General features: G+C 40.3%; 2 protein-coding genes across 2 annotated transcripts in view; both read left to right on the forward strand.

Moving 5' to 3' along the window:
- ZNF225 (zinc finger protein 225) overlaps positions 1 to 1,640 on the forward strand; it is a 28,662-nt gene extending 27,022 nt beyond the window's left edge. The window contains exon 5 of the mRNA XM_037729186.1: positions 1 to 1,640. This exon is cut by the window's left edge and continues 929 nt beyond it. Within this exon, the coding sequence (XP_037585114.1) occupies positions 1 to 957 (957 nt within the window). The 3' untranslated portion in view covers positions 958 to 1,640.
- A 5,737-nt stretch (positions 1,641 to 7,377) lies between these two features.
- LOC108285296 (zinc finger protein 234) overlaps positions 7,378 to 12,876 on the forward strand; it is a 16,059-nt gene continuing 10,560 nt past the window's right edge. The window contains exons 1-3 of the mRNA XM_037729188.1: positions 7,378 to 7,554; positions 8,150 to 8,207; positions 11,004 to 11,094. Of these exons, the coding sequence (XP_037585116.1) occupies positions 11,080 to 11,094 (15 nt within the window). The 5' untranslated portion in view covers positions 7,378 to 7,554; positions 8,150 to 8,207; positions 11,004 to 11,079. The remainder of the gene's footprint in view (positions 7,555 to 8,149; positions 8,208 to 11,003; positions 11,095 to 12,876) is intronic.

The following is a 12,876-nucleotide window of genomic DNA, read 5'->3' on the forward strand; positions in this document are numbered from 1 at the left end:
AGACATGTGCGAGTCCACAGTGGAGAGACACCATTCAAATGTGAAGAATGTGGGAAGGGATTTTATACAAATTCACAGCGTTATTCTCACCAGAGAGCCCACAGTGGAGAAAAGCCATATAGATGTGAGGAGTGTGGGAAGGGCTACAAAAGGAGATTGGATCTTGACTTTCATCAGAGGGTCCACAGAGGAGAGAAACCCTATAATTGTAAGGAATGTGGGAAGAGCTTTGGCTGGGCCTCATGTCTTTTGAATCATCAGAGAATCCACAGTGGAGAAAAACCATTTAAATGTGAAGAGTGTGGGAAAAGATTTACTCAGAATTCACAACTTTATACCCATCGTAGAGTCCATAGTGGAGAAAAACCATTCAAATGTGAAGAGTGTGGGAAAAGATTTACTCAGAATTCACAACTTTATTCTCATCGCAGAGTCCACACTGGAGTAAAGCCATACAAATGTGAGGAGTGTGGGAAGGGGTACAACAGTAAGTTTAATCTTGACATGCACCAGAGAGTCCACACGGGAGAGAGACCTTATAATTGTAAAGAATGTGGGAAGAGCTTTAGCCGGGCCTCAAGTATTTTGAATCATAAGAGACTCCACGATGATGAAAAGCCATTCAAATGTGAAGACTGTGGGAAGAGATTTACTGAGAATTCACAGCTGCATTCCCATCAGAGTGTTCACACTGGGGAAAAACCATACAAATGTGAGAAGTGTGGAAAGAGCTTCAGATGGGCCTCAACTCATCTAACCCATCAGAGACTCCACAGTAGAGAAAAACCACTTCAGTGTGAGGACTGTGGGCAGAGCATTGTGCACAGTTCATGCCTTAAAGACCAGCAAAGAGACCACAGTGGAGAGAAACCATCTAAATGTGAGGACTGTGGGAAGCGCTACAAGAGGCGTTTGAATCTTGATATGCTTTTGTCATTATTTTTAAATGACACATAATTATTCTACTTGTTTATGAGGTACAGTGTGATAGTTAATACAAATATACAATGTATAATGATCAAATTAGTGTAATTAACATACCTCAAACATTTATCATTGCGTTGGGAACCCTTAAAATTCACTATTCTAGCTATTTGAAAATAATAAGTTGTTAATTACAGTCACCCTGCAGTGGTGTGAAATACTAGAACTTACCTCCTACCTGCCTGTATTTCTATACTGATTAACCAACCTTTGGCTACCACCCTCCCTCCTCACCTCTAAGAACTACTATTCTACTCTCTACTTCCATGAAATTAACTTTTTGAGCTTCCACATATGCATGAGAACATGTGGTATTTACCTTTCTGTGCCTGGCATATATCCCTTAATATAATGCCCTGTAAGGCTCATTCACTTTGTTGTGACACAATTTTGTCATTTTTCATGGCTAAATAGTACTCTGATGTGTATATTTGCCACATTTTCTTTATTCATTCATCCAGTGGACACTTAGGTTGATTACATATCTTGGCCTATTTCTTGGCTATCAGGAGTAGTGCTACAATAAACATGGGAGGTAGAGATAACTCTTTAACATACTGATTTCCTTTTCTTTGGATATGTACCAAGTATCCTATAATAATATGACATGACTCAAAATTAAGGAATAGGATTGTGGAAATTGGTTTTCAAAACAATTCTCCAGTTTGAATATAGTGAAAAAATGATGAGTGTCTTCAGCTGCCCTCATACATAATACATGTGAGCTTGCTTTAAGTGTAAGTCAAGGAGTAGAAAAATCTTGGAGATAGAAAAATGGGGTATACATGTGGATGTAAAAAATCAATAAAGATTCTTTTAAGAAAAGGTGTGTATGGGTAGGGAAAACAGCATGACAGCAGTTGGGCCTCTAACAGTGTGGAACCAGTTAGGACAAAGAGCAAGTTTGAGTGCCATTCCATTCATAGCCACCAAGGTGGTATTTTGAGTACATTAGGTTAAATTGCATTCTTCAGTAAAATGGCTACTCGAGATAGATTTGATTTTTATACTTAATGTTCTAGACTGTATCTTTTCAGGATGATAGGTGCTTTATGAAAATCCATGCTGTCTCAATTTGCATAGTGGGTTGGAAGTCCCTAAGACAATCTCTCCAGGTTCTGTGATTTGCTAAGAGGACTCAGAATATAGTTGTACTCATGACTATATTATAGTGACAGTATACAAATAGTAAAGGGAAAAGGTTCTTAGACAATACCTGGAGGGAATCAGATATAAATTTGTAAAGATCCTTTGTGCATGGAGTAACAGCTCTCAATTCCTCCAGTACTGAATTGTGATAGTACTTGTGAAATGTCTACAATGGATGTTTATTATCAACCTGTACCTAAGGTTCTTATTGGGACTGATCATGTAGGTACCATCCCTCTGGTACAGATCAAAACTCTAGACTCCAAGAAGGGGAGCAAGTGTTCAAAATAACTTGAACCATGCCTACCAGTTATGGAATGGTGACAACCCTCTCAAACCCCATGTTTCCTAACACCAGCTAAAAGCCAGTCTTGTAAGCAGTCCTTTCTAGAATTTGCAGTCTCAGGCCTGTTATATTAACTTTTTGTGCACATAGTATTAGAAAACTATGGCCTGCAGTCTTTTTGAGACAGAGTCTTGCTCTGTCACCCAGGCTGAACCAATGTATGCTTTATAGGAGTCCTAGATGAAGAGAGAAAGGGATGGAAAGCTTATTTAACTAAAGCACTAAAAACTTCTCAAATTTGAGAAACACATGGATCTGCAAATCCAAGAATCTTAATGAACTTCAAGTAGGATAAACCACTTGAAGAGTTTATCCTACTTTGAGACTCACACTGAGATATATTATAATAAAAAAGACAAAGGAACATCTTGAAAGCAGCAACATGAAAGTGACTTGTCATGTACAAGAGATCCTCAGTAATATTATCAGTGGATTTCTCTGGCCAGATGCGGTGGCTCATGCCTGCAATCCCAGCATTTTGGGAAGCCAAAGCAGGCGGATCACTTGAGGTCAGGAGTTGGAGATCAGTCTGGCCAACATGGTGAAACCCCATCTCTACAAAAAATACATAAAGACAAAAACAACAGAAAAAACTAGCTGGGTGTGGTGGCTCACGACTGTAGTCACAGCTGCTCGGGAGGCTGAGGCAGGAGAATCGCTTGAACCAAGGAGTCACAGGTTATAGTAAGCCAAGATCGTGCCACTGCACTCCAGACATCTGATGATGGAGGGAGACTCCATCTCAAAAAAAAGAAGTGATTCAAAATGTATCACTAAAAGAAAAGAACTCAACACAAAGGACAATAGTAATGAAGGAAATAAAAAACAAATTTAAAATTGGAGTTCTTACCTATGTATAATTAAGTGTAATAAATGAAACTCCTCAATAAAAAGTTGTAGATTGGCAAAATGATTGAAAAGACAGTATCTAATTATATGCTTTGCACATTAGAATTAATAACATGCATAGGTGAAAGGCAAATGATGGAAAAGGGTATTCCATGTAAAAAATAATAGCACAGGTGGTCATACTAATAACAGATAAATTAGATTTTAAGTCAGAAACTGTTAAGTGAGGCAATAAATATTGCTAAAGGTTTATTTCACTAAGAAGATGAAACAGTTATAAATATATATGCACCAAACGTCAGAGTTCTGAAATATAAAATGTAAATACTGACAGAATCAAATGGAGAAATATACAGCTCTCCGATAATGGTAAGAGACTCCTTACCTTACTTTCAAATGCATAGGACACCCAGACAAAAGATAAATAAGATAAATAAGGAAGAACATTATACACCAGTTCAACCTAATAGACATATACACAACTCTCCACCCAAAAACAAAATACACATTTTCTCAATTGCCCATGAAACATTCTTCAAGACCATATATTAGGCCACAAAACAAGTCTTACTAAATGTAAAAGTTTGACACCATAAAAATATATTTTCCAGGCTAACGCCCTTTTCCCACTTGCACCCAGGTGGATTAAAAAAATCAAAAAAATATATATATATATTTTCTAATTATCATAGATCTACATCATAATAACTACACATCAATAGCAGTATAAAAAGTGGAAAAAGCCTGAGGCGAGAGGATCGCTTGAGTCTAGAAGTTTGAGACCAGCCTCAGTAACATGGTGAGACTCTGATGCTACCAAAAAAAAGGCCGGGCCAAGGTGGGCAGATCACTTGAGGTCAGATGTTTGGGACGAGCCTGGCCAACAGGTGAAACCCCTTCGCACTAAAAATACAAAGTTAGGCATGGTCGTGCATGCCTATAATCCCAGCTACTTAGGAGGCTCAGGCAGGAGAATTGCTGGAATCTGGGAGGTGAAGGTTGCAGTGAGCTAAGATCACGTCATTGCACTCCAGCTTGGACAACAAGAGTAAAAAAGTAAAAAAAAAAAAAAAAAAAAAAAAAAAAGTAAATATTTCCTAGTTTTGTCAGCTGAGGGGGTCAAGAATAATACCAAGGTAGCAGCAATCACAACTAGCACTCAGTTCTTTGTTTCTTTTTCTTTTTTCTGTTATTTTGTTATTTTTCAGTTCTTTGTTTCTAACTACATTTTCCACAAATAGAAACCAGAAGTCCTAGGAGAAATATCTGATCTCATGGCTAGGGCAGGGAAAATACCCAATGAACTTGGATCATACAGTATCAGAAAGTAAACCATTGCACAAAGAGCTCATAGATGAACAGGAGCCAAAAGGCAAGAGGAGACTTCTTGAAGAGGATTTTACTGGCAAAACCTGAGAAAATCAGAGAATCAAAATACATAATAACAGTAGTAGATGGGAACTCATTCATATAATAAGAATTCACAAGTCCACACTGGCATAAACATATAAATAATATACATGCTCTCCACCCCTCTATCGCCTATCCCTCTATCCCCACTCCTCTATCCCCGCCCCTCTAACCCCATCTCTTCCCTACCCTCCATTCTCTACCCCTCTATCCCCGACTCCTCCTCCCACCCCTCTATCCATAAAAATAAAAAAAACATGGAAAGCTTTTTCGTAGAGTACAATGCCAAGAAATAAACACAGAATGAGTTGGAATATCTCAATTTTTCACCATTTGGTGAAAATTTTACTACTATTTAGTAGTAACTTTTTAGGGGAAAATAATTTTAGAGTGCAGACAGAATTCTGGAAACACCTTAATCAACTGTTCAAGTTTAGCAGCACCAACAATGTATGAAAACGAGTATCTGGTATATCCTGAGATCATGCACTAAGGACAGGAATTGATCATAATCCAGAAAGACATAATCTTGAATGTTGGAATCTCTGAAGATGAAAATGTTAAAAATATAACTCCAGAAATTTTTTAAAAAATTATTTAGAAAATATTGATTGATTTACATTTCTTCCTTCCTTTTTTTTTTTTTTTTTTTTTGAGACATAGTCTCGCTCTGTCACCCAGCTGGAGTACATTTCCCTTCCTTCTTCCCTCCTTCCCTTTCTTCCTTCCATTTTTATTTTTCTGAGACAGTGGCTCATTCTGTCACCCAGGCTGAAGTGCAGTGGTGTGATCTCAGCCTCCCAGGTTTAAGGGATTCTTGTACCTCAGTCTCCTGCGTAGCTGGGATTACAGGCATGCACCACCATGCCATGCCAACTAATTTTTTGCATTTTTAGTAGAGACAGCGTTTCACTGTGTTGGTCAGGCTGGTCTCAAACTCGTGGCCTCAAGTAATCCACCAGCCTTGGCCCCCAAAGTACTGGGATTACAGGTGCCTGGCCAAGATGGATCATCTCAATAAATGTTATCATTTGAAGGGCATACTAGAGCAACAATACAGCTGTAACTAGTATAGAAATGTCAGTCAATTTTCAGAGAGGGAGCTGTATGCCATTGGGTGGTTAGCACAGTAACCTGTTTTTATGCGTAAACAAAATTATGAAAAGGTCTTTTTTTTAGTTTATAAAATAAATATAGAACGTGAGACTTAGTTTTTTAAAAAACAAAAATATAGATTGATAAGTGTATTAGTCCATTTCTGCATTGCTATAAAGAAATACCTGAGTATGGATAATTTATAAAGAGGTTTAACTGGCTAATGCAGGGTTCTGCAGGCTACAGAGGAAGAAAGGCAGCATCAGCTCGGCTTCTGGGAAGGCCTCAGGAAACTTATAACCATGGTGGAAGGGGATCAGGGAGCCAGCACTTCACACGACCAGAGTAGGAGGAAAAGAGCAAAGAGGGAGGCGCTACACAATTTTAAACAACCAGATCTCATAAGAACTCCATCAGGAGAACAGCACTAAGGGAATGGTGCTAAACCATTAGAAACCTCCCTGATGATAAATTGGGGATTACATTTCAACATGAGATTTGGGTGGGACACAGATCTAAACCATATCAGTAGGCTAATATATGTTTATGGGGAGAAAAAAGTCTGGTTATCTTCAAGAAGGATTCTAGATGGGTTGTTTTCTGATTTTGCTTTATTCTATTATTAATTCGTATTAACTAACATAAGCCAGATTCCAAATTACTAACTATAATAACAGCATTTTAACCAAAAAAATATAAAGGAAGAAACTCAAATACGTTCCCTCATGTATAGGATCCTCCTCATTGCTACTGCATAAATCATAGACATTGGGTGTCTGACACCAATGCCAAACGCTTCACCAGTTACACTTGCTTTGAAATACTGGGCAATTTACCAGCTTCTCTGAAATTTGGTGTTTTACTTCTTCAGCATACAGAATACCATGAAAGTGTAAATGAAGGAAGATAGCTTTTCCTCGAGTACAGGGCTTCCCCACTGGTCCTCTAAAATGATGATTGTTTTGCCGGCCAAACCAGCGGTATCACAGCTTCTGGAGAAGGCGCCAGCACCCTCTTTGTTCTTCATTGCCTCTCCCAAACCATTGTACTTTGCTCATTTTTTAAACTTTGTTTTAGCCTCATATTATCAGTTTATAGTAATCATTAGCCTTCTTTCAATTATCTACTGGCCCCTACATTCCCTGTTTATTTCTTCAAGATTGTATCTCCTCATTTGTTCTCTTTCCAATAACATTCCTGTAGTCCTGGGAGGCGTTTAGACTTCAGGAATTGCTGTCTGTTCAGTATTTTCACTCAAGGACTCAAGGTGAAGGACGAAGGACGACTTTCAGGGTCACAGTCCACATGCCCTACTAGGCGCTCAGGGATATAGGATTCGTTTCCCCACGGGCATTTCGGGAAGCGTAGTCATGGAGCACTGCAGAGTATCAACGCTTTCCCCTGAACGTTGAGATTCTGGATGTTTTTCCCTCAGCATTCTGAGTGTAGTCCAAACACCCAGAGGAGTCGTGGTCCGTTTGCGGGCGGGTCCCGGGGATTCTGGGAAATGTAGTCCCGACGATCAGTGGAGTCACAGCCACTTCCGCTGGGGGAGGGCTTGGGCGGGGCGGTGGGTGGTGCGGTTGCCGTCGGGCATTCCGTGGTAGTTTGATCCAGTTCCGCGTTTTGCGGGCCCTTTCTAATGTCAGAGACTTAAGCTTGGGGCGTCTCGGGACCCGGCGGTCCGGTTATGGGAAAAGATTCCTCGTTGAAGAGCAGAGGTTTGGAGGGGCGAGGGCGGCGGCTTTTGTTCTGTCAGCGGGGCCTTTTTGGGCTGGGGGCTCTCCTCGCGTCCCGGGGCGGGGCGGGGGCGGGGTCATTGGGACTTGGTCGGGTCGCATCTCGCCTGGTTTCAGGATTTCCGGGGGGCTCTGAGCTCGCGCACTCCTCCTCCCTGCACTCCAGGCGCGTGGCCACTTCATTACAGTGTAATGTTGGGGTGTTACTTAATCTCCCTGGGCCTCTCCTTGATGTTCTTTAAAACAGGGACTTTGGGACCATCCTTGTAGAATCGTTTTGGGAACTGGAATAGGTTACACAGCACAATCAGTCCCTGTCACTTGGTGACTGGTGGTCTCTTGTTAATTTCCCACGAAGCCTGTCAGGTCCCCGGGTGGCGTCAGAGCTCCAGCAGGAGGGGCCCCAAGCCCTTGTCTCTGATCTCTGCAGGACGCTGGACGATCCCCGACGCCTTCTGACCTCGTTTTAGGAAGGCGAGGGTTGTGTCCACTTCCACGAAGGGAGGGGAATATTTAACTTTTCTTGAGGACAGTGACCGGGTGAGGGTATTTCACACACAGCTCTCTCCTTCCCCAGCCTGAAAAAGGACTGAATGGAGTGACTTCTTGGCTCCTGAAGGCAAAGCTCCACCTGAGTGAGTGTGACTTGTCATTTTTCTTTTACAGAGACCGTATTTTTGTAGCATGTGTAATAGGGCAAGTGTATTTATAATAATTAAGCCTTAATTACTAACTTCAATTGTAGGGGCTGTGTACAATTAAATACGTTTAAGCCGCATTGTGGCTTTGTGGAGAGGTACTGCTTTTTTCCACTCTAAAGATGAGTGTGACACGCAGGGAGTACCAGTTATTTGCCCATAGTCACTCAAATAGTAAGAGATGTACTGGGGTTGGAACCTGGGCACCCAGGGTCAGAGCCCGAGTTGATCATCTCTTGGATATATTCTCACTGAGGCAGAGGAACTAGCTGGACTCAGGTGGAGAAAGTAAGTTAGAACTTGACTGAAGGACCTTGAGAGCAAGGCTAATCCGCTTGGAGTTTTCTGAGTTTTTAAAAACTGTCAACTATTTTGGTTCATTTATTAAAAATATTTCACATTCTAATAGAACCATATCACTGTGGACCATTCAGAAATTTTTAAAAACTGTCAACTATTTTGCTTCATTTATTAAAAATATTTCACATTCTAATAGAACCATATCACTGTGGACCATTCAGAAATTACAGAAATATGAAGATATGAAAATTTTAATTATCTATGATTCCAGGTTGGAAAGGTAGTAATGGCTAATTTGTTTTTCTTTTCTTTTTTACTTTTTTTTTTCTGAGATGGAGTCTCTCTCTGTCACCCATGTTGCAGTGCAGTGGCGCGATCTCGGCTCACTGCAACCTCCGCTTCCACCACCTGTGTTCAAGCAATTCTCCTGCCTCAGCCTCCCAAGTACCTGGCACTGCAGGCATGTGTCACCACACCTGGCTAATTTTTGTATTTTTAGTAGAGATGGGGTTTCACTGTGTTAGCCAGGATGTTCTCCATCCCCTGACCTCGTGATCTGTCTGCCTCAGCCTCCCAAAGTGCTAGGATTACAGGCGTGAGCCACCGCACCTGGCAGTAATGGTTAAATTTCTAATGCATTTTGTTTTAGTGGTTCTATGTTTATATTTATTTACTTATAAACGTTTTACAAACTTTTTACTATACTTTTCTCAATGTTTTTCTGCTTATCTGTTTATCCATGGAAATTTCCAAATAAAGAAATAATAAACTGGTGACTTGCCATATTCTGTCATGCTCGTTCTTATTCTTATCATTATTGTTACTCCTGTGACTATTTCCTGATTTTTGAAAGCTTTAATACAGTAATTATATAATTTTAAGTCTATAGAAAAGCTGCAAAATAGTATAGAGGGCCGGGCATGGTGGGTTACACCTGTAATCCCAGCATTTAGGGAGGCCGAGGCTGGTGGATCACTGTCCAGGAGTTCGAGACCAGCCTGGCCAACATGGCAAAAACCCTCGTCTCTACTGAAGATACAAAAATGAGCCTCATGTGGTGTTGGGCGCCTGTAGTCCCAGCTACTTGGGTGGCTGAGGCATGAGAATTGCTTGAACCCGGCAGGAGGAGGTTGCAGTGAGCTGAGATTGCACCATTCACTCCAGCCTGGGCCACACGAGCAAAACTCCATCTCAAATAAATAAATAATAAAATTAAATTACTTTTTATGGGTAGATATACCTGTTAGTGCGCATTGTACTGTAAAGAAGAGCATCCTCTGTTTGTCTGTTTGCTTATGTATTCGTTCAAAAGTAAATATTCTATCAATATAGACTCAGGACTCAGTCTTTTTAAATTCAGTGACATGTAGATTAATAATTTTTTTCCAACTTTATTGAGGTGGACTTTACCTATCATAGAATTCACCGATTTCAATTGTACAATTCAGTCATCTTTAGGAACTTTGCCAAGTGCAGTAATCATTATAATTTAGCTTAGATCATTTTCATCCCCCAATTGGACTCCTATTGCTCATTTACAGTTAATCCCCATTCTTAACCCAAATCCCCATCAACAAGTAACCTACTTTTTCTTTATATACATTTGTCTGTTCTGGACATTTCATATACATGAAATCATACAATCTGTGGTTTTGTGTGCCTGGCTTCTTCAACTCAGGATAGTGTTTCCAAGGTTCATGCAAGTTGTAGCATGAGTGAGTACTTCATTCCTCTCAATTTCCAAATAAGATTCCATTGTATGGATATGCCAGGATTTGTCTATCCATTTTTCCATAGGAGGGCATTTTGGTTGTTTACAGTTTGGGATTATGAATAATGCTGCTGTGAACATTCATGTGCTAATTTACAATATACCTCTGTGTTGGTGGGGACATCCCTGGCCACCTTTTCATGTCACTCTTGTAAATGTTTTACAAACTTTTTTTTTTTTTTTGAGACGGAGTTTCACTCATGTTACCCAGGCTGGAGTGCAATGGCGCGATCTCGGCTCACCGCAGCCTCCGCCTCCTGGGTTCAAGCAATTCTCCTGCCTCAGCCTCCTGAGTAGCTGGGATTACAGGCACGCACCACCATGCCCAGCTAATTTTTTGTATTTTTAGTAGAGACGGGGTTTCACCATGTTGACCAGGTTGGTCTCGATCTCTTGACCTCATGATCCACCCGCCTCGGCCTCCCAAAGTGCTGGGATTACAGGCTTGAGCCACCGCGCCCGGCCACAAACTTTTTATTATTGCTTTTCTCAGTGCTTTTCTGTTTATCTGTTTATCCATGGAAATTTCCAAATAAAGAGATAATAAACTTGTGACCTGCCATATTCTGTCGCGCTCATTCTTATTCTTCTCATTATTGTTACTCCTATGACTATTTCCTGATTTCAAAAAACTTTAAAAAGACTTTTTATGTCTTCAATAGTGTTCCAGGCACGATTCTGCCTTCTCTCAAATGGCATAACTCAGGACTCTGCAAATTCCCAGAAACAGGAGGAAAAATGACCACATTCAAGGTGAATAAGGCTTGCCTGTCTTGCTGTTAAAATTCCATCTCACTATTCACATTGTCATGTTTGCTCAGGAAGACTCAAGAACAACTCTGCCTTTTGAGTTGACTTTGGTTTTAGACGTTGTTTATTTTATTATTGCAGTCAGTTGACCTTCTGTATCTGTGGGTTTCACATCTAGGGGTTATGCATCTTTGAGTTTTGCATCTGTGGATTCAACCAACTGCAGATTGAAACTTGAGTGTATGTAAGGCTGACCATATGTCTTTTCCTTTTGTGGTTGGTTGAGTCTACAGATGTGGAACCCATGGATGTGGAGGGCTGACTATACTACAAACACTATTTTAGATAAGAGATTTGAGCATCACAAATTATGGTATCCTCAGGGGTCCTTGAACCAATTCCCCAAGCATTTTGAAAGACAACTGTATTTCTTTTATAGAGCAGAAAAATTAGTGGGAATGAACAGTTCTCCCACCTCTCTGCTTACATATTAGCCGTTTTTATTTTCTTACAGTCTTTTCCTAATGTGCATTCGTAACTATTAGTATTCATATGTATCTCATTTTTAATTATTATTTATTCATTAGGTACTAAATAATGTTCATTTTTTGAGGTTATGCCATATTCCCCTTTAATTAATGTTTCTTTTTATTTTTGACTACTTCCCACTCACGGACAAGTAGATGATTTAAGAATTTCATTGTTTTAAATAACACTGCAGTGACAATTTTCCTACATAACCTTTTCCTCAAAAAGCAATTCCGAAAACTTTCTGCTGATTTTTTTGTCTTTAAGGTACTGGAAGCTCAATTTTGAAAGGGTACTTTTGACATGTACCACATTGGCTGTTTTGTAGATAGAATATTCTAACATGGCATAGCACAACAGGCTATAATGCTGCTTTACACAAATATTGTTGGAGTTTTCATATAGGAAGGGCTAGATTCTGTGTTCTCCATGCCTCAATCATACCTTATATGCATTTTATTTACTAGTGTCTTATGCCTTCATGTAGTAACCAGTTTGACCAAAGTAGTAGGTGGTAACCTTCATTTAAAACGTCCAGTGATGCTGAACATTTGCCAGTCACTTGTGTTCTGTTACGGCATTTACTCAGAGCAGTGGAGTGAGGAGGTTCCCGGCCTCTTCTTTCTCTTAAACAGGTGAAATATGAGAAACCTGCTCAGATTGGCATAGGAAATCAGGGGTCAGGAACATTAGCCATTCCATTCAAGTGAAAGTGAGAGACAAAAGGAAACAAATATTTCTCAATTGAATGACCCATGGTGTGGGTGTCTGGAGTGCCCTGTTGGGTGATGACGTCCATAGGTATTGGGGGACACCTTGTCTTCCTAATGTGGCGGCCCCTCAGGTGCACTATAAGATGCTCAGCACTCTGGGTGCACAAGGATGGTGATCAGCACAGTGATTATATAAAACCTTTAAATTACTCCATGACAAAAGATACCTTACAGAGTATTAAGAGAAAACATAACAAGCTAGGGCAAAAATATTTATCACACAGGTGCCAAAAAAGATGAAATTCATAATAAAGACTGGTATTCATTTATAATCAAGTAAGTAAGAATAAGAAAAAGAATTGTTGGCTGGTGCGGTGGCTCACGCCTATAATCACAGCACTTTGGGAGGCCAAGGCGGGCAGATCTTCTGAGGTCAGGAGTGCAAGACTAGCCTGACCAACATGGAGAAACCCCATCTCTACTAAAAATACAAAATTAGCCAGGCATGGTGGCACATGCCTGTAATCCCAGCTACTTGGGAGGC

This window comes from Cebus imitator, unplaced genomic scaffold (assembly GCF_001604975.1).
Source record: "Cebus imitator isolate Cc_AM_T3 unplaced genomic scaffold, Cebus_imitator-1.0 Scaffold296, whole genome shotgun sequence".
Lineage (NCBI taxonomy): Eukaryota > Metazoa > Chordata > Mammalia > Primates > Cebidae > Cebus > Cebus imitator.